The following is a 27239-nucleotide window of genomic DNA, read 5'->3' on the forward strand; positions in this document are numbered from 1 at the left end:
TATTAGTAAACATGATGTAAATCGTCATCGCTGTGCTGAAGATAGTTGCCCATTTTTGTGAGACCTGGGTGGATTAATGATCATAATGTTTAATGATTAGAACTGCTTCTTCCAATACAGGATTGTGGGAGAAGCCAATTAATCTACCAGCATGTCTGTGGACTGTGGGAGGAAACCGGAGAACCCGGAGAGAGCCCACTCACACACGGGGACAACATTCAAACTCCATCCCAGGTCCGGAAGTGAACCCCAGGCCTCAGCGCTGCGAGACTGCATTAATAATAATAATTAATTTGAATTTTTAGTGGTAGTGTGCTAAAACCTGTTACACAAAAACATATTATGAAGCTAAGGTACTGATTCTTTGAAAGAAGAAGCTTTTTATGTGAACAGGGAACTTCTGAGTGCTATCAGGATACCACACAATGACGAATAGTCACATGCATCAAAACATTTCAGGGTTTGTTTTTTTAATAATTTTGAAAGATTCTAAAAATACCTCTGAAATATACTGGACCTCGTTTGAGGAAAGCCAGGCAGGAAAGGGTTAAAAACGGAAGTGCAGAGACTCGAGCTGTTTCTTGTTTCTTTTTTGTTCTTAAGGGCAGGCAGTGTGGTAACGGGATAGAGAACAGTGAGAAGCTGGGTGCTGGCTCAGTTCTGGCTCTTTCAAGTGGTTTCCTGCATTGTTCTGTCATAAAGGTTTACCAAAATCATCTTGAGATGCTATGACAGACCTCCTGACGTCAGTATTCTTTTACAGTTTCTCCCACTTCAAGTCTATAAACAGTTTTGATATATTTTTTTAACAAGAGGAAGGGTGGGACTTTGAAGGACATAAAAAAAAAGAGAACGGGGGAGGTTCGTAGTTGAAACATTTTGAAACATTTAAATGTGATTTGAAGGCCTTGATTACAGAGTGCAGTCAAGATGGCTCATCAAGTGACAAGCAGATTTCCAAGGCTATCCCGGCCAGCTCGGAGGTTTCTGTTTTTGAGGGCACAGCGTTGTGAAAACATGGCTTTCAGCGCGGGTTAAACAGCCTGTCATGTGTGCAGACACATTTGTAAAAAAGCCACTGACTAGCTTTGTAAAAAAAAAAAAAGAGGAGAAGGAAAGGAGACCCGCTCAACTGCCGCTCGGTGTCAGGAAACAAACCCGAGTTTCATTAGTGCCTGGCGATTCCACACTCTCCCAGCCCTGTCTATAAATACATACAGGACATGCAAGCTTTCTTCATGCATATTTTGTTTTTGCACATAAAAATGTTGCTACTTTTCTCTACATTGATGTGGTTTTTAATTTGTTTGAACCTCAGTGGTACTAGGAATGTTGAGACATGGCAAAGAGGAGAGAGGAGAGGTTTTTGAAGACGCTTAATAAGAAGCACGAAATAAAGATGTTCTGAGACACAAAACAGTTCCACTCATGCTGCACGTTTTACCGATCTTTATGAAAAAGCACAGGTTTCATTTTTATGGTATTAATTCACCACATTTCTTAATGGTAAATTAGTTTTGGGAAGCAGTAAGGAATTCCACCAAGAACATAAGAACTGAATTACTTTATGCAACATGCAATTGCTGTGTCAAAATGATTTAATCTTGATGAAGAATGGTTACTAACAAGAGGAAGCCATTTGGCCCATTTAACTCATTTGGAAAGTCCTCCCTTACTCAGAAACCTTGGATTTCTAAATGACATGTTGGATAAACAGTGGGCGTCAGAATACCCTCCTCTCATCTCTGACCTCTTCCTTTATTTCCCCTATTGTGGTCCTGCAGAAATGTAGAAACCTCAAACGTTTAGCTGTTCATAAGAAGTGACAAACACATCAAAGCCGCTAAAAGCTGTTCCTTCAAATTCTGAGCTTTTTCTTGGGCTGCACCTTTTAACATTGCCTTTTAGACCAATTTCCAGTCTTCTCTCCATTCTTGAAGAGTTACCTGAATACTTGATAGCTAACAATATCCTTAAAACGTTTTAGCCAGGATTTTCATGGAGTCATAACAGAGACACTTTTGTAAGAGTAAGTAATGAAGTCATGTACAGTAAATAATGAAAAGTCAAATGTTGTCTTTGTCCTGGTTTTATTGGACCTCTGCTTACAGAAGATCACTACATTGCATTTTAATTATTCAGATACCTAAAGGATATATTAAGCTCCTATACAGGTAGCCATATTTGTTAGTGTTTTTACAGGTATTTTAGAATTTTTTGTTCTTGTTAGTTTTATGTTTCTGTGCAAAAGTCTTAGAGATCAGACTTTGGACTTACATGTATGTTATCAGCATTAGAAATTTACGTATAGCCTTCACTACTGTTTTTTACTGTTGTAACTACTTTGACTGTTTATAGGTCAGATGAGCGACAACAAACCAAACTTGTACCTTTCGCATCTGTAATTCACATTCATCAGCATCCTCACAAATGTGATCACAACAACTCAAGGTCAACCATACATGATCAGTCAATATGAAATGATAACTATATCCAGATCTAATTGAGTCATTGCCAAATGCTCCTTGCTTGTGTTTAACTTCATTTTTTATTCTGTAGTAAAGCTAAAAGATTTCTACCTTATAAACTACATAGTACAGACCTATCAGGATAAATTGTAGCTTCAAACAAAACACCTCATATTTAACAACATGTGTGTACGTTTATGTATCCATACAAAATAGCTGTTATACACAACTGTGCTAACTATTGAGGCACTGATGTGTCAATCTAAAATGAATCAAGATTTTAATGTAGTCTATTTCTGTGCATAGTGTAAACATTACTATCTCTGAGCTATATTAGAAAAACTCTTATAAGAATAACTAATACATCTTGCAAGCACGCATGAGCAAAACCTAGTCATCTATTTAAGCTCTGTCAGTCCTCTACATTCTAAGATTAAACATTAATTGAAGCATGCAGATCGTTAACTGGCAAATGAGCAGCATTTTACTGGCACTTGATAGAAGTGAGGAGTTTCAGGGTGCCGCAGTATCAGTCGCTGTAAATCATTTAGTAGGTGTGTGGTTACTTTCCACTGAAGATTTCTGCTTTGTAGCTTCAGCATTTCATCAAGGTTTCTCAAAATCTGCTCTACTGTACTGTTCAGTACTCTGATTCATGAGTTTTATCAACCACCCTAGTCACCTCACTTGCACGGTGTTGCTGCTGGGATCACTTGTTATTCGTACTAGAATTTGTATGACTTTATTGATGTCCATGCCTGACAAAGATGGTGCCTTTCACAGACTGATTGATTCATTGATTGATGATGATGAGGCTCCTGCACACCGCGTCAAGAGCTTTGTTTGCTGTGACAGCAGGCTCTCCATGAGCCGGTCGGGAAAATGTACAGCTTTAACCAGAGTCGCACAGAATCGTTACAGCGAGGCCACCTGGCTGTCTTATTCAGTTCAAGTCCACGGCATACATGGCACGGTGATCCTTGTAATTTGCCTGTGTTCGTTAGCCAAATGGGAAGAGGGATTCCCAAGTGGCGATGCCTGATTAGCCGAGAGCTTTCAGGCTTCAGGGGCAGGAGGGGTTAACAGCAGGGCTCCTACGAGGGCTGTCTGCTCCAACACTTGGCTGTGCTGTGAAAAAGTACCAGTGGTTGGTAATTCTCAAAATGTGAGGCTGAAAGAGGTGAATTGCCGTGATTTGTTTAAATGAAAAAGAGGGTTCCACTGTTCTGCTGGGTCAGCTTCAGAAAAGGAGTGGCTGACGTGTTGCAGACGTCATTATAGTCCTCTGAGATCAATGCCCATTCAGGTTTATTCATTTCTAAATCTGGGGGACAGCGGACTAAACCCGTTTTATTTTTCCCCCATCAACAAGCAGAAGATGAAATTGGAAGGAAATGTCTCATTCTTGGCTTGCTGAAGTTTAACAACAGGCTTGGTTAGTGTAGAAACCTGCAGGACAAACACCCTACCTACAGCTGCATCTGTCTCAGGGCTGGCTCGTTGTTCTAGGCTACAAAACCAGCGTCGTGGGTGGTGTTTAATGGAGCCATACTGAGCAGTAATATATCTCTCTGTTTTGTTGTTTTAGGGTTGGCAGCCAGGAAACTGGTTCCAAATTTGCGGGGTTGTTAGTTCCTTATGTTTATCAAATTAACATAACCCTGCTGGAGAAGCAAGCGTCTTTCTCAGACACCTGAGTGTCTTGCAGCCGGTCCTGATCAGACAGCAGCCGGGGGTTCTGGGTCACCTCAGAAATAAGCAGTACTCTTTCCCAATGCCCCGCTTACAGCCCTGCACACACTCAGAAGGAAAGATGCAACAATGGCAGTTCGCACTGAAACCGAGACCTGAATGTGAATTAAAATGCGTCTTTTTAAAAACAAAACCACAACATGTGATTTTTGGCGAGGTTTAGTTTGTCTGAGTATCACTTGCTCTGGTTCTGACAAAGTGAAAGCTCCAGTATGAGGCATCTTTGCTGGTGTTTCCCCACAGTTAATCTTTGAATATACCTTAATATTCATATATATATATAATGCATATGTACATGTGTGTAGATTCCTCACTTGCATGCTCAGATTTTTTCTTGGTAATCATTTTCCATTGAAATATTATTCTTTTCTGTTCCACCCCATAGATCTTCTGTGGACCTCACTGAGGCTATTAAGCTGTGCTTTAGGGAGCTGGGTTTGTTTTGGGTAACCTGTTTTATTTTTTCTTTTTGCGTGTGTGGGAAAATCAGAGCCATGATGGTTCTCCCTAAGGGTCTCAGGCTACAGCTGGAATCTTGCACTGCTGAACAGTATCTTTAGCTCAACAGCTCAGCTCCCTAGCCCATGTAGTCTAGCTTAGGTGTTGCATTCTGTGGAAGCTGGAAATGAAACCTTTCATTGTCAAGTCAGTTGAAGCTCCTAAATGAGTGCTCGTTCTGGGGGATTTCATGTTTAAAAGGAGTAGATCACATTTAAAACATAACAAGTATAAGTATTGCTTATCAGCCCTTTTCTGTCCTTGCGAGTATTGAGTGAAAATGCTCAAAGCTTTGGAGCTATTATTGCACAATCTCCCCTATTTGTTTCTGTCTCCGCTGTCTGCAGCTGCCCTCGCAATTCCGCGTGTCTGTATGAGATGAGTCCACGCTACTCTTTGTGTCTGCGGGTATGGCAGTGGCTTTTCCCGGGTTCTCTCTTCTTCCCCGATTTAAGCAAAGTAGGCGCCACCTTCTGGCGTCATTCAGTATTACAGTCCCCCCGGTAAAACAGTATGCATTCGGACATGACTGCTTTTCCCCAAAACACAAGACCCTACAAATATTTGTTTTCATTCTTTGAAATTCGGAAACCATTAGAAACATTACTGTTAGTTAACAAGTCAGAGTTTCAGAAACAGCTGTAAGGAAAGGAGCTCTGATAGGATCTTTTGGGGCGGAGCGGTGGCTCTGTGGCTAAGGATTTGTGGCTGTGGCTGGGAGGTTGCCGGTTCAAATCCCGCAGCCGGCAGAGGAATCCTACTCCGTTGGGCCCCTGAGCAAGGCCCTTAACCCCAACTGCTCCAGGGCGCCATAGAAATGGCTGATCCTGTGCTCTGACCCCAAGCTTCTCTCCCTGTCTGTGTGTCTCATGAATAGCAAGCTGGGGTATGCGAAAAGACAAATTCCTACTACAAGAAATTGTAAATGGCCAATAAAGTGATCTGATCTGAGCTGGCCTTGTAGGAATGGATATGGATAACGCATGACCTTCATCCAGGGTGAAATACCTGTCCCTGCTCTTAGAAAAAAACAAATACTAATCTGGGAATATACAAAGGCCTCAGGGCACAGTTTCACCCACTACATGGTGAGTGTCTGTTTTTAAATGAATTGCGTTTTTTTAAAAGTTTTTAAAAAGTTTTTTCAGGTTGTGGAAAGATCCATACACTTGACTAAAGGCATGTCATGCCGCATGCCTGTGGGGCAGACTACTAAGAGCTGCTGACAACTGAGCTTGTTTTTCAGACATTATTCTTTTGAGCCAGGTAGGTAGAGTCTGAAGGCCGGCCTGCACGTAAATCACGCAAAGCACTTGATACCAGAGAGGAGCTGAAATGGTTTAGTATCCAAACTTGCAAAAATCCCTGGGCATTCACAGAAAAGAAAACTTCACACGTAAACAGACACAAGCAGAAAATATTTAGTGGAAGCGAGCTATTCAAAGCTGGGAAAAAAAAAAACCCGACGAAGCAAAATGACACAAATGTCTCTCGAGCCGAGCTTGGTCTAATTAATCTTGATGAAAACAGAATGAGAAGAGAACGGGGAGGAAAAAAAAAGCAAAAAAGAAAACTCTAAATTTAAGAGCGGCTTTGATGTATATCACAAAAGGAAACGCAGCCTTGTGACTGGGATTAGAAGAACATTAAGCTGAACCAGAAGGCCGTCTTGGTGATGGGACTTTGATGGGATCTTTGAAGTGGTTTGTGGGGATTGGAACAATGTGTGCCATCAGCGGCGACATCAAATCAGTCCCAACCGGGAGACGCGGCGGCGGCGGCGGGAGGCTGAGGGCGGCCGTGCCAGCACTCGTCATCAGAGCGAGCGAGGGAGCAGGCTCCACAGCCCGCAGCCAAGGCCCAGCCGCAGGAACGGCCTTCGGCCTCCTGTCAGACACCTTCCCGGGCGGCACCAGGGCTCGGAGAGGAGTTCGCACCCGTTTGTGATTAGTGAGAAACAACTCTTATTACAATCGCAGCAGTTTAATTCGATCTGCCCAGTTTTATACATTTTTGGGGGGTTCTGTCATGTTACGGTGCCTTTCCCCTTCATAAAGTCCCATGATTTAAAAAGAGACCCTTTGTTGTTCAGCACCTACTAACAGCCGATTTGGGGAAGTGAGACTAGCTTGGAGTCAGCCCCACCACAGGAGAGACCTAACATCACTTTTCCCTTTTGTTTGGCTTTCCTCTACATATTTTAGTCCCTTTCTTTATCCCTCTTTGCTTTTGGATTCTTTTGTTTTTGCTCGAGTCTGTTTTTGTCCCATTTCAGCTGTGGTCCACCCACGCCCCCCTCATGTGTGCCGCCGTGACCTGGTCACTTATAGTAAACCATGGAAGTCTGGGAAGATGCCCCCGATAACCCATAAAGCACAATGAGAAAGCTCAGATACCTTGTTAGAAAAGTTAACTGGTTTTTTGTTTTTAAAAAAAAAAACCCACAAACTCCCACGTCGCCAAAGCAAATGACTCCTTCTTACATAAAATATTACACATCAAAAGGTCAGCGATTTCGTTGCTTCTTGAAAATGCCGTGAGCAGGGCTACAGTCTGGCTACGTGCTCTTGAAGGTGTGTGGAGGGGAGCACTGGGGATTTTCCCCACCCAGGTGGTTGTTGTCTTAAGATGACACCCCAAGGAAAGAGAGAGTGATGTTCATTCAAAAGGCCTCACCACACGGCCTGGCCTGTGGTGGAACACCGACCTCTTCATATATACAGTACACTAGCATATCCCATCCTCAGACATCTTCTTACTCATTCAGAAATAGTTCAAATGCAAAGTGTCTGTCTCTTTTTTTGACTGATGTAGCTCTGTTCAGCAAGTTTTAGACAACCGCAGTGGCCCTCTGACACACTTCCACGTTTGTGTGTAGTTTGTTCCTTGTCGTGTCTTGCCACTGTGCTTGTCATTCCGAGCAGAGACGACTAAGGGCTGGTCTTAAGGTAAAATGGCGAACCGGGAACACCTTGTATTTTGCCCATGTTGCTCGTAAGGAAGTTTGTAAAAATCACAGCCCACCATCTGAAGTTCTCTCTCTTTGAATCACAAGTTGGGAAAACCTGTCCTGGATTGGTCCACAGCTTTTATCCAGATCCTAAGCATCGGGAAGTTTAGGACATCTACTCCTAACAGTTCAATCTCATGCCAGCGTTTGCACAAGTGTGACTGAGGATTTTAGTCTTGCTTGTCCAAAGTTACTGAGGGATCTCCAGTGAGAGAGTAAGGCATTGACGCTGCTTTGAAATTCTAAGAGCAAAAGAGACCTCTGAGGTTAAACTCAGTGCAGCACAGATATTGTGTTCAGGAACACTATGGTGATAAAAGCACCTCCAAAGGCTCATGCGCATCTACTGCAAGCACTGCCTGAGCCTTTTTGAAGCACTCCTCCAAGTTGCATCTGAGAGGGAAAGCATTAGTGCTAACACGCAGTACAGGGTTTTTGCAAGTCGCTCCCCAAAAGAATGACACGGACTGCCTGCAGATATGCTGCAGTGCCTTTATTTGAACTGCTGTGTATCTTTTCCTCGTTGTTGTTTTTGATCTGTACAAAACCGTGGATGGTAAACTCTTCGAGTGCAGGACTTGTGGGATTGTTCCTACAGGTGACCTGAGCAACACACATGCGGTCCCCTACCCTGTCCCCTCAGAGGCACTATCATGTGTGCCTTATTGTACTAAGCATCTTTAGACAGTCATGTTCAAGACGAGAGAGAAAAGAAACCAAAGTAATAATAGCGAAGCACAGTTTCAAAGGAAAGGAAGCCACACCCCTGATAATGTGGCTTGTTCATTTGGTGGGTTGTAGTTTGCTGGTCCCAGAATCTCCTACCATCATTAACATTACTGTATAGTTTGTTTCGGACTCCCACAACCCTTTGTGTAAAGCAGTATTTTTCTATTCTCCATAATTAACTATTTTGATTTTAATATATGTTCCAGTTGTCAGAGCTGTGACTTTGTATCCCTCAAGTTTTATATTATAAAGAAGCACTTCAGTATTACAAGATACTGATAAACAAAATAAGTACTTGAACAAAAGTCTCCGAAGGCTCGTCATCTAACAGTTATCAGTTAGCAGCATCAGTTAAAAGTAAAAGTACTAAATTCTATTTAACTATTACTAACCAGTTCAAATCTGTTTTATAGGCATATTGAAAAGTAGCAGCTACTTATAGTGGATTTTCTGTTACAAAATTGAAATTTAGCGAAACAAATATAATGTATACTACAAGTCCAAGCAAAATAACAAAGATATTATTGTTGTTGTTTATTATTATTATTATTTCACTATTTTAAATATTAATTTGTCCAGCGTTAGAAGTCAAACTGTGCATACTGTTTGCTTCACAACATTATATGTAATGGAAACAAATGGTACTGAATAAGCTTAATTGATTGGAAAATTGTAGTTTCAAGTCTATCATTTTGTTCTTGTCCTTCTTAGACTGAACAAATTGGTAGAGTTTATGGTCTTAAACAGTTCAAGTTAAATTGTCTTGTTAGCCCTAAACCACTCAAAGGTTATTCTGTAAAGCAGCCCAACATGTTTAAGTCATAAAGCCTCGTTAAGGGAAATGGTTAAGTGTTACTTTGACCCATTTGCTGAGCCAAGCCCAGGCCCTTTGAGGTTAAAGCTCAGTGCCAACTTGGTAATCTTTACTGATGGGCTCCGAAAGAGAGCTTTAAAGGAGCTGCAGCTTCTGTTTAAGTCTTCATTACTTCTAGAAACACGGTTTCCACCGAAGCTAGGATGCCTTCAGTAGTAACAGAATTTGTCGCTGCCGAGAAGCCATCATTTTTGGGGGGGCATGATACCTTTTAGACAAGCAGAAGCTGACCTTTATCTGACAGTCCAGCATTGTGGCAAGAACTTGCAATGAGTTTCTGTTTTAGGAATAAGGCTCTGGTGATACTGCTTAGAACAAGGAGCTGCATCAATGTGCTTGCAACAAGGAAAAAGCAGAGGTTAATTCCATGCCAAAAAGCAAATGTATGGGCTGTATATATGATTCACCTGGGTAGTAAAGTTGTTAGACTTTCTACCTTCTTTTCTTACTACCTAAAGATGTTTTGAGGGATAAGATGAATGGGAAAGTAACAATTTTACTTCTGCCAACCTCAGGTATCCTGTGTGTGGCTTTTTCTGAACCTGACTAATTAACACCTCGATTGCATTTAATTTTAGTGCCTTGAATTTCGTCTGTAAATCGTAATTTCTGCACTAAAAACAGCTGATGCATGTAGAGGAAAAAGAACATTCTTGTTCACTGCTGTGCAGCAAGCACATCCAGCTGGGCAGACCTGGACAGGGGTACCACTTGTGGAATCCCGTTCAGGGGTCATCTAATGACTTCGATCAGGGGACCCCAGTCCTGGTCCTGTCAGGATGTTGTGTTTGAACCACAGTTTTCTTGGTGTCTTCAAAAGCAACATGACCTGAAGATCTTGGAGAATTGGTCTAGTTAAACAGGTAATTAACCAATTTAAGTTAAGAGCCTAGCTGAAATGCAAACTTGTGGGGACCTCTGACATAAAACGAGTCTTCAGATGGCTGTTTGAGTATTTTCCTGGGGACTTCTTGGTGTCATTTTGGGACTGTGGTAAATGCTAGATTAAGGGAATTTGTGAGAACGCATTCCTTCAAACACTGGTTTTTAACCGCCAAGCAACTAGAGCCATCTGTGGGATAAACCTGTAAAGCAGTGAATGAAAAACGAATGCCTGTGTTTGTCACTCCTCTGTAGTCCTTCTTCACTACCCAGCACTGAAGCTTGAAAGGGAAAACAAATGGTGCACTGTTATGAAGGAAATGGTCCTTGTTTTTTAACTTGCCAAATTGTTGATGAGTGGTGATTTATTTGCAACATAGGCTAAAAAAGATACCACACTCTTTATCTTTAGATACAGTATTCTCAAGTTAAAGAAGTTCAAGTAGGGAGCTGCGTCAGTATGCATAGGCTGCAAAGGAAGGGGTAGAGGTTTATTCCATACTGAAAAGAAAAGAGACACGTTTTGGCTACAGAGCCTTCTTAAGGTGTCACGCCGGAATGTTGTGTCTCTTTTCTTTTCAGCGTGGTATAAACTTTTACCTGTACCTTTGCAGTCTAAGTTAAATGTTTATAATAAGGAAGGTTTAAATGCTAATTTTATGAGCATTTGATTAGATGTAACTCTTTCTTTAAGGTATGTGTGATCTGCAGTTGCACAGCACAATTGCTATAAAAGCATCAGTCAGGTAATTCAATTGATGGCAGCAAACACTGTTTTGATAAACTAGTAATCACTGTAATCATGAAAGTGTGTATAATATAATATCTGATTCCACCTAATTAAATTGGTAGTCCCCACTGACAGTGCATAGGCTGAATATAATGGAGTTAAACAGGGAGTCTAATCTTCCATCTGAAAAGTGGTTTCTATTACTTTAGCAAAGTTTAAAATGTGTTTTGAAGGATGTATGCTTAGAAATCCCTTTGGCATCTTTTTAAAGTCTGTTCCTTCTCATGAGCTGGCACTTGGACTTCTGAACCCAAGTCTGGCCTCAGTTCAGATAGTTTATAGAAATTTCTTTAGATCATTGCCTGCTTTGGATTTATGAAAAGGGTTAAACTGTTTACTGTTCAGTGAATACATGTCCAATTTAATTCCCTAATTGTCAATCATGAAAAATCAAATTCCAGGTGGACCACTGAGGATCTGAGCTTCAAATCACAGGTCTTCAAATCTAAGAGCTGAGATCTGGAAAAACTAATTAACTTGTTAAGTAGCTTAGGAAATAATTGGTCCACTTATGTCACCTGCACACCTTGACACTCTTAAGGAAGGGTTGCCTCTTAGTAATCCGGCACATTTCCTCATGTACCTAAACCAATGCACTTTCCTAATGCAAGGGGGCCAAATCGGTTTATGGTTTTCTGTGCTGCGCTGAATTCTGTTTCACTGGTTTTTAAATCTTGCCATTTATACTGCTCTTCACATAAACTATCTTCAAAGGGGAAAGCTAGAATGTTTATTTACATATTTCTAGCGATTCCCTGCTGATTTACACAAATTTCTTTTGAATCTCTGGAGCCCCCAGTATTTTGATGCTTTAAGTATTATAGCTCATGCATTGTCCAGTGCATAAACCATGCAATGGCAAGCTCCAGCAACGTCTGTTTATAAGGGTGGATTTGCTGTTTTGTCTTTGTACAGTAATTATGAAATATCTAAGCTTGTTTTGTTTCGGTGCTGCAGAAATGTTTGTCAGTTGATCATGTATATCTGCATGTCCTGCTGAAGTGGAAAGGTTATGCCTGGAGGTGCAATGTTTCAACCAATAGCACCTTTCATGCAATTATTTTTGGGCAGGCGTGAAAAAATTGTGTTGTTAGTGTGTTAGCGTGTTGGACTGAGGCTGAAGATACAGCGGTCACTGTAAAGCAGGCAGAAAGACCCAGCTCACTGGCCTTTTGAGGAACTAAAAGCCACATTAGAAAAATAGTTATAGTACATTCACATAGACATAGAGTATGCTTCTTTATGTACTGTATATACAGTACGTGTGTTTAATTTCGCATTTCTTACTGACATTTTTATTTATCCATCCCTCTCAGTGGATTAACCATGTAGTTTCTTCATTAAAGAGAAAGGGTGTGAACTACATTAACGTTGAACTATTTAAGCACTGTAACTGGAATAAATGTTTTAATTACAACAATAACGCACAGATGAAAAAATACTGCCTTCATTTCAGGACTTGGCAAACTAAAATAACAAATATTTTTACTAATTGCATCTTGTTTCTAATTCTAGTCACAGTTTCACAGATAGTCCATTCCCAAGCAGAGTTATTCACCAACTTAAGTGTCATAAATGTTCTGTTAATCTTTACAAACTAAACAGTCGATGTGTCTTAATTTACAGGCTTCTATGCAGCTGCATAAATTGGTATTCACATATGACCTGTGCCTTACCATTTGTGAGAATGAGTATCCCAAAATGTCCTAGAAAAGATCTCAGTGCTCATCTGACTATGCTGATTTGACGGTGTTACATTTCCTTTGATTGACTAAGGCCCCTGGAAACAGAGGACACCAACACTTTTGTCCAAAACGGTGAGAGATCTACTGTAAGTGAAACTTTGATGTTTAGTTGTTTTTTTTCTTGCTTGGGTATCTCGCCCCGCTGTCTTGGCATCCCTTTAAAAATAGCATCTGAAAAGCCCTCTCAACAACTGAGAGGAAATGACAGGGGGAAGTGTGCAAGTGGTGCACCTGTTCAAGCCTGCTAAACTTTAGTAATGGGCTTCAGTCCTTTGTATGACGTCCATGTACTTTCCCACTGCCCTCCCCACCTGCTTTCATCAGCTTTGCTTTTTTCTGGAGCCTTAAGTGTGCCTGATAATGAGCTGTGAATGAGAACTTCTAAAAAAAAACATTTTCAGTTTTATCATAATTAAGTAGGGAAACTACATGAAACACAAGCTTTTCTAGCTATGGGGGTCCATATTAACATGTATTATAAAAAAAGAACATGAGAGAGAGTTTACAAATCCCAAGAAGCATTTTATAGGTAGTTGGTAGTTAACTGAAATTGAAAATAACATTTTCAATGTCACGAGCCAATTAAACACTGGCCTTGTTTAATTCGCTTTAATTCACTTCAAACCTGTAAACTGCTGTACTATTACCAAGTTAAAAAAAACACAGTTCAGCCTCCCACAGCCCGTCTACAGTAAAAAAGGATTCTGTTTAATAAGATGTGAAGCATTCTGTCATTCAGAGGAATGCAATCTCTCGGTCTCTCTCTGCCTCCTCCCTATCTCAGGTACTGAGTGGTGAGCAGTTCCAGGTGGTACCTGTTGATCGCAGGTACAGGGTGAGGGAGGATTTCCTTGACTCCTGCCCTCCCCCACGGCGTGCTTCTGTGAGCTCCCTCCCATCACCTCTCGGAGAAACACGCACCTGTGCTGAGAGAGACGGGCTCCCACACCTTCACTCACTCATGCTAACGTGTGCTGCTCACCCTACTGGCGTATGTAATGTTTTAGGCTCACCGGCTCAAGTTCTTTTCCTTGTAGCCGGTACTGGTGGCATGGGAGGAAGGCCTCCCCAAGGCCCTCCTTCACGTGGAAAGGGCGAACTCTGAGTAGTCAGTCAAACCTATCTTCCATGTTGTTGGGAGGTGGGATATAAAATGGCGAATAACCCCACACAACTATAGTGAGAGCATCTAAGCTCCACACAAATAGGCCCGCACACTGGAATCGAACCCAGGGTCCCATGGCCGTGTATAGTACTAACCCTCATTATGACATTGTCATAATGGTTTTACTCTATTGATGAATATCTGGGTTGTTAAAGCGCTGTCTTGAAAGAGGTCTGCTAAATTCTCGGTGTTGTATCCTCCACCTAAAGGCTTTGGCTGCATCTTTACAATGGGGATCCACTGGTATACTTCAGGTATGTAATGTAATGGCAATGTAAGGCCATTCTCCTTTCTAAGTGAGTGTCCCTGCCACCTATTCTTTCTGAGTGATATTGTCTAAGGGTTCATGATCCATCATTTGATATATAAGTGGAAGCTGGTGATATAAGCAGACAGACTCAATGCTGTGGAATCGGGATCAACAGTGAAACACATCCAGAGGGCATAAGAGGAAACTATGGGCAAACTCCTAAAACTGAGAACTGGATTCACATTATCACATAGTGATAGTGTTGTGTTCGTCTGGAACAAACCACCCAGATGTGTTGTTGAAGCTGATACTCTGGCTTCTTTCTAAAAATGGCTGGATTTTTAGAAACTAAACTACTGCAAACCAAATCAGCTAGCTGTAGGCCCATGGACCTCCTCTTGTTTGTAAACATCCTTATGTTCTTATGTCTTCATAGTGTCCAGTCTGCAGAACAGTAACTGTGCTACAGAATACCACAAGCAAATATCCATAGTAGAGGAACTGATGAATGTGCATGCCAAAAACCCCAAGTATAGTGCCTTAAGGACAGCCAGCAGTTTCTCACAATGACTTATTTATCATCTCGGTGATTAAGGAGCATTTCTAGTTGCTTTTGGTTACACTCCTTGTAGTATTCCAACATTACCTTTGTCCCGTATTTTACAACAACAGGTTGAATTTGAAACTGAAGTAGGTATGCTACCTTTATGTTCCCCCACTTTGTGTAAACAAGGACATACTGTACAGTACAAGGCCAGGGTCCCATTGTTGGTGAGACAGGTGATATGTTCCTTCACTAGAAAACTTCTCAGGTTTTTGTATTTTTTTGCAAATAGAATGTACTTCTTTTTTTATCTAAAACCAGAGGTGGACCACAGGAAGAACATTTTTTGGCAGCGTAGCCTTTTGCTAACCCCATGGAGGTGTCATAAATTAAAATTCACACACACGTATGCACGCTCAGTATTAGTATTAGTAGCATGGAAGATGGACAGTAAGAAGTAACAGGTGAAGTCTTGTTATATTTTTTCTGCATTTGTGAATGCTATCAGTGTCCATGGTTGTCACTCATGACAGAATGGATTTGAAGATTTAACCCTTTTCTGTAATCCTGCTGCCTGGGTCTGCAATATGTTGTGACGTCTGAATTCCGTGTAGAACTTGTCAGAAGCCTTCTCTCAGTGGAGAAGACTGTTTTAGGGAGCAAATCATTGGTATAGTGTATGTAATAGAACCAATCTGATTTTGGCAGGGTGAAGAAACTGAATTCCTTATTCAGAGAATGTGTAAATTCTTAAATGAGAGAAAATATTAATTCGTAACAAACAGCTGTCTGTGGAAAAGCACAGATCGCTTAGGCAAAATGCACATTTCTCTGCTAGGCTCTGTTGCTGTACCCTAACCCAGTTCTTTTCAGATGAAGTCCAAGGCTGTGAGGTATAGGCTTCTCTGAAGAGAAAACAACAACTTGGTGTGCTGTTTTCAGTGCACATACTTGTTTGTTTGCTGAGAACACAGTTTATCACACTTTGTAGTCCAATCCTGGTCAGATCATCCCATCACCTGGGTGACCTCCTCAGCAGATGGGGTGACACCATGGCTACTTTCAGGAAATAGCTAGATGAGATCCTCAGTAGTTACTAGCAGCCACATGGACTCCCTGGATCGAATGACCTCCTCTCTTTCTTTAATCTTTCTCCATATAACAACCCACAATTCCATTTGTACCTCTCCTACAGTATATACATGTAGCATACATACTGTAGCTCCAACAAAAGGATCAAGTCTGTGGCTTACAGCCGCAGGGAATTGAACCAAAGAGCTGTTTGAATCATGACTGGGAATACTGTAAACAGTCCACTGTGGAGCCACTGTATTGCTGAGGACTACAGATAACATTACAGACATAAACATCAGTCAGACTGAACAATAAAGCCATAAACACTGACCTACTCTTTGCAGCTATTTGCCACTGAGAGCGAAGTGTCTGTAGATCACAGGGCTTAGGACTGTACGACAGCGCCAAAGCCAAGACAGACTTCCCAGAGTTTACGGCACAAGTATGAGATCTGCCAAAATTTAAATTGTATTTAACTAGCATTAAAGTTGTAAACTCAGTATGATGTTTTACAACTCTGATCGTTTCTAAAAAATGAACAGTTTTCTACTACGTATATACTTTAGCTCCTATTGATAGTCCGATCAAAGAACTATGATCGATAGTGGTAGACATACCTAACCTAGCATGGCTTGTCAATGGAAATGTAGTAAATAATACCAGTTTCACTCTGGAGTGATGTGATCATTGATCATTAATCACTTCATTTGCCCATCTCAATGTTATGTATTGTTTCGTTTAAATGTTTACAGCTATTAAAAGCTAGAAGACTCCACTAACAACTAGTAAAGGGTAACTACTGTATAGAATCCTTAGAGAAATACCAGGTTGCAGGTCATCTAAACGTAAATTATAATGTAGCCTGTCCATAACTATCTTGGGCTTTCCCCCAGGTGAAGATATTAGAATTACTTGGGACTGATATGGATAGGCAGCCTAGACAATGATCCTTCAGAGACCAGATGCTGCAAACAGGTCAGGACAGGGTCACCAGTGTTCTTCTTCCTGTAGGGCCATACAGAGAGCTACAGGATCAGTTGATTAGGTCCATCAGCTACACATTTCTTCCTTGCACAATAAAAGGACACGTTAGAAATGGACACTGCAGATTTTAAGTTGCAAGTGACAACAGGAAGAAAAAAGCTCCACTTTCCTGTCCCACCGAAGAGTGACAGCCCCCCTGTGGGGCCCGTTATTGGCTTTCGGCGTCAGCACTGTCACCACCAGCCCCCCTTTCTCAGAACTCCCCCCCCCCCACCCCCCCACTGAGCCTGACGCCTGGGCTTCAAATGAACAGAGGGATCATCGTAAAACAGGGTGCCACAGCTTGCACTGCCCTGCGACAAACACACAGTGCCAGAGCCTGCCAGACATCTGCTCACCAGCTGCCGGCAGAGACTGGGGTTTGGAAATCAATGAAGAGAGAGAAAAAAAAGATGAAATAAGCGCATAAAAGAAGAAATAAAAAATAAAAAAGAGAAAAACAGGGCTGGGGTTTCAAATAAGGAAATACTTTTTTTATTTGAGCAAACTGCTGTTTATCAGTTTCATGTTACATGGAGAAAGAAAAAGATTTGTGTGTGTTTATCATTTGTGTGGTTAATTCAGTGACGAAATTTCATTTTTTACATTTTTTTAAAAAATAAGGTCAGAATTACTCATTTACTTCCTGTTAATGTGAATTACTAGCCAGAATCATCTCCTTGCCCTGCTGGGGGTTTACTGTACTATACTTCTGTTTTTTGGTTTTATTTTTTCTCCTGTCAGAACGGTCCTGACCGGCTATTGCCCTGAAGGTCAGTTCTGTGTAAAAATGACTGTGGCTGCGGGAAGATGGGAAATTTGAGCAATTTTGCAATAACCACAGTACCTCCATCTGATCACAGGTTTGCAAAACTGCTTCCCAGCACTGCAGCACTATCGTCTTTAGAAAGTTGAGTGCTGTAACTCTGGCTTTCAGAATTGTAATTATCCTTGAAGGTGTATTTTTTATCTTTTATTTTATTACAGTTTGTGCCAAGTTCATTATGTTTTATCTGTTTCTACCTCACACTTGAGACGTTTTCCTTAATCCAACACACCGCCTCTAAACTCTGTAATCTGCTCAGTGTGTTTTTTAAATAGTACAAATTGTCTAATTAAAGTAACTCCGTGTGATTAGCAGTACAGTAACCCAAATATTTATCCAGATGCTTCAATCAGTGTTTTCTTAATTGCAGGAAAATATGTTGTACACATTTATTCCAAAAAGCCCATACTGAAATTTTGAAATTTACAACAACTGTTTTCACTTTGCTTGTATTCAAGACGGCACCCATCTGTATTGCATGTGCTTGAGTGAAGGAAAAAGAATCAAAAAATAAAACTTGGGAGTTTATTGATAAAGCTTTGTGGTCTCGGCAGAGCTTGTTGGTTCCCTAATCATTTAATCTTTAAGCGTCTACTGAATAAATTGAAGCTTTTTACTCCAGACTATTAATTAACCGCAGCTGATCATCCAGAAGAAAAACAACCCATAAAAATGTTGATTTCACATAGGAAAAGCAATTCTTGCTGGACTTCTTATCAGGGAGTCACCTTCACACTATTAGTGTTACTTTCAGACAATGAAGAGCATGTTTCATTCTGCAACAGAAATTCTTTAAAAACGTCCCCCTGCTGGTTCATAGTTTGGGGATTGAGTGAATGTAATCTTTACATGCATGTTATGAACTGACCCTGGCCTCTTGCAGATAGAAGAGTGGGCCTTTTAAATCCACAGGAGACTGAACTATCCTCCTCACCTCTTGGGAAAGGGTGAGAAGGCCGTGGAGAGTCCGTGGCAAGTTAGCTAGTGTTTACAACCGCTCGGAAATCACTCTCTTCATGCTGGCTCGGCCACCTCGTTGATATGCAGTTGAGTTCAGCCATTCGGCGGCAGAAAACCTCTCAAAATAGGCAGAAAGATGGGACCGAAGACCGGCCTGCACCCAGTGCTGGCTCTTACGTCTATTTCCCTGTCTAGGTGTTATCACATTAACCATGCCTTGTTGACCTTTCTCTGTGTTCTGCTGTGCCGGGACTGATTCGATGTGTTTGCCTTGAGCTGCAGCGAAATAAAAAGAAATCTCCAGCTTGGATTTCTACTGCGATCCCCCCCCACCCCATAACACTTACATCACCCCACCGGGGAAAAACTGCAAGAGACGCAGGACAGAGCCAGGAAAAATGGAGCATCGGCGTGTGCCACGCGGGTATTTCTGAGTTGTTTTATTAATCGAGGTTGTGTTGATGTTTAAAAATCAGATCCGGCTATAGACGCAGATGAGGATTTTACTCAGTACAAATTAAAACAAATCTTACAACTCCCAATGCTGTGTGATCTGTTTAGGATCTTATGGATTGTGCTGCACCTCTAGCCAGGTGGTGGGGATATCCACTCCCAGTACTTGGGGCTTTCCATCCGAAGAATCCCTACTCGATTGCATCCGTGTTTCTGCTGGTGTCCAGATTCTCTCCTGTCGCACTGGGATCACAAAGGTTGTTGCTTCACAGAACATGGTTTTCTATTTAAAAATAAGTGTGTGCGTGGGAGTGGAATTTCTGCACTTTAATAATAGAGGTTGGTGGATGTCGTATTTTTTCTTTTGTCTGGCTAACTTTATTGTCCCCGATGGGGAAACTTGCTTTGCTGGCAGGTAAAGAAAGTCTATCTGGTTTGTTGTCATCTGCTTTTAGAAGAACCTTATTCACAAGGGTTTGTCATGAGACAGAAATTCACTATTTTATAACGATTTAGTTACCTTAAAGTTCCCCCTGGCTTCTGGACCACTATACTTGCTACCTTTTGTATTTAACAGGCGCACGTAGGTGAGAAGCAGCCAGCCTGTGAACCTGTGACTGAAACGAATCGGTCTGTAAAGAGTCGGAGGAGTTTTTAGTCTGTTTTCGAGAAGCGACCGTTGAATGAATGCACTATCAAAATGAGATCACTTGCTTTTCCATACCTTGTCTTCGGAAAGCGTAACATACTTGTTTCTTGCCTTCTGTGTGCTTTGTAAAATAGTATTCGCTGTTAACCTCCGAGAACTGTTTTACAGAACCGAATGACACCCGACAACATGTAGTTGTCTCGATGTTTTCGAGACCACAGAAGTTATTTCATTTTAGCTTTTGCGTACAACGAAGTCTCTGAACCTTAACTGTGATTTTTATTAAACCATCATTTCAGTTTCGAATTCAGTTTTGTGTGAACCCCTCGAATTCAAACACCTCGAATATTTCATCTACAGATGTGATTTATTTTGGACTCGACGTTAAGTGCGTTTTTCTTGCATTCAATTGATTAGTTTTCAAGGCCGTTCCCTCAGTTCTAACAGCGCCATGCGCGCTTGTGTTAGAAACATGTTTCTAAAAACATCGTCAAACCACTCTGAATTTTGTAAATTTCGGATGAAGAGAGTACCGCCGCACAGCTGTGAGCTAAATGACTTTTGCTGCTATAGTGAACAGCAGAGATTTGTCGGTTGTATTTCACTGGTGACTTCGGTTATTGGCAAAAGAAAATCTCTACTCATTTCTGGAGATACCGCGCCAATGAGTGGGATACGACACGCACGTAAAGACAGAGTTTTTTTGTCACTCGGGTGCTGTCTGTAGTTTATTTGGGAAATCTATATTGGAAGTTTGGGGAAGCGTGTTGAAAAGAAAACAATGCAGTCTGGTTATCTTTCGTTTTTCATTGTTATTATTTTGTGGGCCACTGTGATTCTTGATAAACTTTCGATTCTGCTAACGGGACGAATGTGGGGTTCGGTAACGCGCTTTGTTCACGTACAGAGCATCATGCGGGCAGTAGGGTGGCCACATTACAATAGCCCCTGCCCGACACATCCGTCTGCACTGCCTGCACAGCGCGTTTCCGTCTGTATAAATACCGCGTCGCTCATTCATAACCCCGCAGTACAGTAACCCGTCTATACTCCAGCTGTTCCGACGTCAGTCAAAACTGAATACACATGCTGGTTTTTGGTCTCTTCCTACGACCGTTACAGAGAAGTTAAGAACATCCTAGAACAGAAAGCAAGCACTACCGTTCGCCTACCGACTTGTGCAGTGTAAAGTCCGGTGCTCATAAGTAAAATCCCCGTAACGTTGTTTCTGAGATCGCCTACAGTACTTGCGATGCGGGTCCTTAGGTTCAGTAAGCAGAGAGGAGGCACATGGGCGAGCGGCAGCCGACTTCACCCCGGCCGGCAGATAGTACGGCTACATGGTTTCTTATGAACCAAAATAAAAGACGACAACGAGTCACGATGGAAAAGAAAGTCTAAAGTATAGTAATGGAACGACCGACTTGAAACATTCCTCCACAGGAGACGGGTCCGAAAAGCCTGTATAGAAGCGAAACCGTTATTTCCCAGATCCTTGTGCCCTGACAGTCGAGAGCGAGCAATTCCGTTATCTTTTCGGCTAGTACGAAGTTAAACAGCGGTGCCCTACCTTGGTTCCTCTTGGGGTTCGCCTGCTTTCTGCGCTTGCCCCTGCTTTCCTCCGCCATCCCGCGTGTGTTAGCTGGCCGGGCTCAAGACAGTTCAGCTGGTGAGAGAGGAGAAACGCTGTAGCGCTCCTCATCTCAGCCCTTCAGGGATTTTTTTTTCTGAGCCATGCTGCGACCCCAGATCGGCACAGAGCGCTCATTAGAAGGTGATGTCATTGGTAGGGGCTGGTCTTGTCCGTAAACTCGCAGGATAAGATTGTATTCGTGTGATGCAGAGCGCTTCGTGTGTTACACGCGGTGTGACAGCGCAGAGATGGAGCTTTTTTTTAATAATCAGAAGGAAAAAAAAAACTTTGCCGGGTAATTCTCTGCCTCTCTCTCTCACTATTTCTCTTCCTCTTTGCTGTTCTCGGCACTGCCACCGCTAATGCGGGGTTTCGCGCTGGGTAGGCTAAAAAAGTTAAAGAACTGCTAAGTGAGAAGTCGACTTTACTCCTGACCCAGCTGCACGGAACCCAAAACGTAGAAGGGAAGGTGTTTAGATGATCGGAGAAGGGGCTATTTTAGAACCGATGCCTGTTGGTTTTTAAGGGACATTCGTGCGCCTGAACATATGAAAAAGCTACAGGCGGGCTAGTACTGTACTTTTACAGGGCTCGTGTCTTTCTGACCCCTCGCCACTTTGTCTTTCGGTTTATCAGCCGCCCCCAGCTGAATCAGTCGAGATTGTCAGAGCGGAGCCTCCCTTGTCTCGCCCGGCTCCTGGGCTGCTGACGCGATAAGGCGGGGGGGGGGGGTCAGTTCGGCGCCCAGCCCAGCCCGACCAGCGCCCCCGGCCCTCACCCGTCCGCAGCCGGCTGGGACAGCCCTGCTGCAGACCACGGCCTCCTCGACACAGCTCGCCTCCACAGTCAGTCAGTCAGTCAGATGCGCGCCTTCACACTGAACACCCCTTCGCCCCTGTCACATTCCAAATGACTTTTCTTCTCTCTGCCTTCTGCTTCTTGCTCCGAGCTGGTAAATATCCAGCGCCCCCAGTCAGTCCATTGTGAAATGACCGTCCGGATATGTAGCGCCGCTCACGGCGCGAATTTCGACCTGTGCCCCATTTCTTCCAGCGATCGCATTAAGAGGTGGAATGTCCGTCCTTTGTGTTGAGGACTTAATGTTTTCCCCCTATATTTAAACACCTCTGTGGGTCTTTCAAAGACATCTTCACTCTCTCTTCACCGATTCACCTACTGCTGTTCCCAGAGGTTTTTCCTTCTCTGTATCGTTAGCTGAAGTCACACCAGAGATCTTCTAAGAGTAATGGTTATAAACCAGCAACAGTGGAATCATTAATTAACGGCTTGCTTTGTCGATAATGGAATTAAAATCACACTTTGCTTGATCATCACAGCAGTATGATAACCATTCATATGGTCACTCATGCTAACGAGGTCGTTTACCACCATTATTTAATAAGGAAAATATCCAAACTTTATTTCTTAACCATCGAGAGGGAAAAAAATAATAAAATTCGAGGGCAGAGACTGTCTCTTCAGGGGCTCCGCGTTAACCCTTTGTCTCGAGCTCCCTGAACACTTGAGCACACTTGGCTCGTGCACCGCAGAGCAGTCCGTCTCTCTTGGCCCGTCTTCAGAAAAAAATCTCATTACAGTACCTCCTGCTTGTTTTGAAAAAGAAAATTCAAACTTAATGATATGAAAAAAATGGACAGCAACTTGAGCTACTAAAAGACTAGAGTTTTCATGAAGAATTTACACCTACAAACTTTTTTTTTCTGTTTAACGCCTGCGTGCGTGTGTTTTGCCTAAGCGCTTAAACCAACTATGAATAGAGACGCCCGAATATGGAGGACGCTCTTCTATACGAAATCAATGAAGAACCGTACAGTTGTTTATCACTTCTTCAGTGGTTGCTGTTGTCTGTTAAGAAAGTGTCGGCAGTTCGCCAATGCGCGGAGTTTTCCCCTTTATTCTACGCAGAGCCCAGCGGGACTGAGGAGTTTCTGAGAAAATTCAGGTTGTAGTGAGGCATCAGGCACGATTCCTCTACTTCGCTTTTCAAGAACTCGGGAAGTGTTACTCAGTGTTTTAGGGGAAAAACAGTTACAAACAGTTATCCTATACTGTGCTAATTGATACCATGAACACATGAACCTACAGTACAGGAACGGCTTTTTTTTATGAGTGGCAGAAGCCAGCTATCGCTTGCGGTGCCAGGAGAGAAGGTCTTTTTTTAAATTAAAATATGCGATGTACACACACAAGCAACGAGTCATGTTTAACAAATGGTAACAAACCAACTATGTCAGAAAGTAAGTCAGAAAATCTCAGACACAAATGTCGAAAAAAATCGAGCTTGTCTTTCTTAATTTTTGATCATTACATTATCTGTACTGAGAGTTATAAAAACCGCAACAAAATCTGCGGGTTACAGTACCATATACTGTAGAGCTCTGTGACCCTTTTAATGGCTCAGAATCTGGACTCCAGGTACCCCGGTTCTAAACTGAGAAAAGTTACAAGAACAGTAAATGCCATCCTGTGTGAGAGCCACTGGCAGAAGTACTGTACCTACTGTACAGTGTGCCGCCCTTGCTGCTATGAAAACGTCCTGTGCCGAATCATTCCTCGCGGTAAGGTACAGACACAATAAGGACGGCAGCCCTTTTTAACACAGAGATTGATTTTGTCGGAAGAGCAGACGTCTGTCAGGGGCTGTGCTGATTTCTCTGGAGCAGTGAGAGTTCCTGCATGTGTACATACAGCTCTTGACACAGGTACTGGAGACCTTCACCTGAAGCTGGCTGATTCACTTAACCACCTCGTCTGCCCCCTGCCATGATGGATGAGTGTTTCAGTTCACAGGCGGCTAAAATTGTACCCACAGCCTTGTCTGAATGTGAGGCGGCAGCATCTCGAAAGCCTGTGTCGGTTTCTCTCCTTTCTAATAGTTTCTTTTCGCATCGCTGAGGTGTCGGGCCGCTGGGGAGTGCTGTAGTGTCTCCGCGTTCACACTTCAGCCAGTGGGGTACGCGGCTCTCTACAGAGCCATGAACTTTTTTTTTTTTTCCAATTTCAGAGACAAAAAGCGGCCCGACGTGTTTTCTAAGTTTTATTATCAATAACTGCCAGGACATTTCTAAGTTCGGTGCTCATTAGGCTCCGCTCAGTAAACGAGTGCTGTCACGAACGGAGAGCGACAGGCCTGCAGTCTCCCTGCCTGGGTTTCACTGGAGAGATGAGTCTCGACTGAGTCTGTGCTGGGTTACAGCGGACCGAGGGAGTTCAGTTATGAGCAGTGAGTTAACAGGGCTGCACTAGGGTCAGTGCCTTCCACAAAAACCAATGGGCAGTCCCTTTTCTCCTTGTGCGATGAAAAGACCCCCAGGTGCGGAGATGAGGGGGTGGAGGGGGGGGTCACTATCCTTTTGTCCGGTGAAATAAAATGCACCCCAGCTGGCCAGTTCAGCAGAGGTGTCTATTGAGCCCTGCTGCAGGAACCCCTGTGCTATTGATAGCCTGTAGAGCTGTCCGCAGAGAGCAGGGCGCAGGGGTCCTTCCACTGCCTGAACGGGAAATAAAAAGAGGATTCCGCATCTCAACAGAGGCCAGAGTGGGGGGATACCCCTTCCCACTGAGCCATTGTGCATCATCTGTTAGAGGTTCAAAGCTGAGAGCGTGGAAGGGAAGGAGGGAGGGGGATGGGGTGCTTAAAAACATATTAAGCAGAGTGAATTATAAGCTCACCACCAACAAAAGCAAAGCTTTCACTGCATGGCTAAAAAAAAGGAGAAAGAGAAATGATTCTGCTGTCTTTGCAATTTCAGATCTGTATATTTCTTTCTTACTATTATATTTACTATTGTAATTCACAGCAGTGTTCCATTTCTATGCTGATCCTGTGTTACTATTGTGATTCTTCCTTTAATCTGTGAAATCTGAGACCTTTGGTCTTCTCTCTCTTCATATATATATAGTGCATGTGTGTGTGAGCTCAATATTCCTTATGATTGGGTCATTTTTGGACAGGAAGACAGGAAGACTCTCAGTGGAAGTGACACATTAAGAGGTTAGGTGGTGCCCTGCCTTATTTCACAGGCATTGTGAGACTCAGACCTCAGCCCTCCTGAGAGCTATGAGTGCTGTCTGTTTGTTTGGTGCTCTCCACTACCACTATAAATTGCACCAGTTATTAAAAACCTCATTCTGGGCATGTGAAACAGGCCCTGGTGAAATGAGTCAACCGTGCCACCCTGCCAACACACAGCTCTACTAGTGCCACAGAACAGTAAGGCACAGCGCCATTGTCTGAATGAATGCAGCCCTTGGCTGCCAGAAACTAAATGACTAGGTCTCCACTGGAGCTGTAATACTCCCAATGCTGTTGCCATACAAAAGCCTCTGAGTCCATCATATTATTAACGAGAATTTTATTTAATGCCTTTTGAAAAACAAAAGGAAGAAAAACGGTTTTGACTTTCCTCAGTCTCAGTTCTTGGGGAGCAGTGTTTGAATTTCTGTAGCCAGAATCTTAATCAAATCTTACTGGCTGAGCTCTTGTTACCATTTGGCCAATAGAGACATGGTGCATGGTAGTTTAATTAAGGTAATTTCCCTCGCAGAGCAAATTCCATCTGGTTACGAATATATCCGATCTGACTCTGTTGCCTGTCTTCTGGTTTAAGTGACACTTGTGTTTGGCTGACCATGATCTATTAATCATCTTATTATTTAACCTGCTCTTTAGTGTATTATTGGAAATGTGTCTGAAAAAAGTTTGTATCATGGCTTTGAGGTTCTGAATTCACACTAGTATGAATCACACAGCCTGTGGCTGGCAGACCAGGGGAAAACTGGAGGCTTCTGTGGGTGTTAATGGACTAACACAACTGTGTGTGAACTGTGCTCCAATGCTGGCCCTCCACACCAGGGGCTGAGAGCTCTATGCCGTCTTCATGACAGAACATTTCATGGGACAGACTAACTTTGTTTTTACACCTTTCACAACATTGTGATTCAAAACACATGAGTTCTCAAACGAGAGAAAGAGTGAGAGAGAGAGAGCAAAAAAAGGTTTGGAATGTTTCTTAATTCCCAAATGAGGTCAGCAGGGTAGTGTCTCTGGTGATTTAGCAGTGATGCAGGAAGAGGAGGTGGTGGGGGGAGGAGATGGAGGGGGGGGGGAGGTTTGTGAGGAAGGAAGGCCTGTGGTCAGTGAATCAGTTTGACTGTCTTTGTGTTCCACCCACTGTACAACAGTTGCTGCCATTCCACCTTTCGCCATGACCTCCTTTTAGCCCAGGGGAGCATCAGAGGCTTCCCAGCAGCCCCGGCGAGCTGAGATGGCTTGGGATGGGCCTGGCCATGCGACAGCCAGTATCGGGCATCTCCGGGCCAGCCTCTCAGCTCACAGGTTCACAACACAGGCAGGGGTTAATGCAAAAAGAACGCACAGGAGGTGTTCTTTTCCATAGCGCTGCAAAAGACGTTTCAAACACTCAGACCCCTAACGAGTAAAAAAAGAAAAAAAAAAAAGCAGTGAGCAGCAACCCTTTGGCGATTTATACTGGAGTGTTGCTTCAGATTGGATTCTGGGCTTGAAGCAAAGTTCTGGTTGGAAAACAACAAAAAAAAGAAGCTGATGGAAAGTACGACCACATCCAGGATTGCAGCCCAAATTGATTATATGTTTCCTTCAAAGTTCCAACGTCTCGTGAAATAATATTGCTGCCTGTTCAATCTAAATCGGTAAGAATGACCTACATTATCTCATCCTTTATTTTATAAAAAAAATGCTAAAAAGAAAACTTGATGATGTCTATCTCAATATTTCACTCTTTCTCAGCAGACTGTCTTGCTTTTCCTTGAATACAGTTTATCTGGAATTCATTTTTTAACCAACACCCACAAAAGGGCTCCCTCTAGTGGTTTATTTTCACTATGTCAATTCTGTTTGGGATTAACGCGC

General features: G+C 42.7%; 1 protein-coding gene across 1 annotated transcript in view; it reads right to left on the bottom strand.

Annotated features, from left to right (window-relative positions):
- The window catches only part of LOC102684840 (zinc finger E-box-binding homeobox 2-like), a 57272-nt gene extending 35733 nt beyond the window's left edge, over nucleotides 1-21539 (bottom strand). Inside the window, exon 1 of the mRNA XM_015344113.2 lies at nucleotides 21263-21539. Coding sequence (XP_015199599.2) covers nucleotides 21263-21320 — 58 coding nt within the window. The 5' untranslated portion in view covers nucleotides 21321-21539. The remainder of the gene's footprint in view (nucleotides 1-21262) is intronic.
- Nucleotides 21540-27239: the final 5700 nt, after the last annotated feature.

Source organism: Lepisosteus oculatus, chromosome 1, assembly GCF_040954835.1.
Source record: "Lepisosteus oculatus isolate fLepOcu1 chromosome 1, fLepOcu1.hap2, whole genome shotgun sequence".
Classification (NCBI taxonomy): domain Eukaryota; kingdom Metazoa; phylum Chordata; class Actinopteri; order Semionotiformes; family Lepisosteidae; genus Lepisosteus; species Lepisosteus oculatus.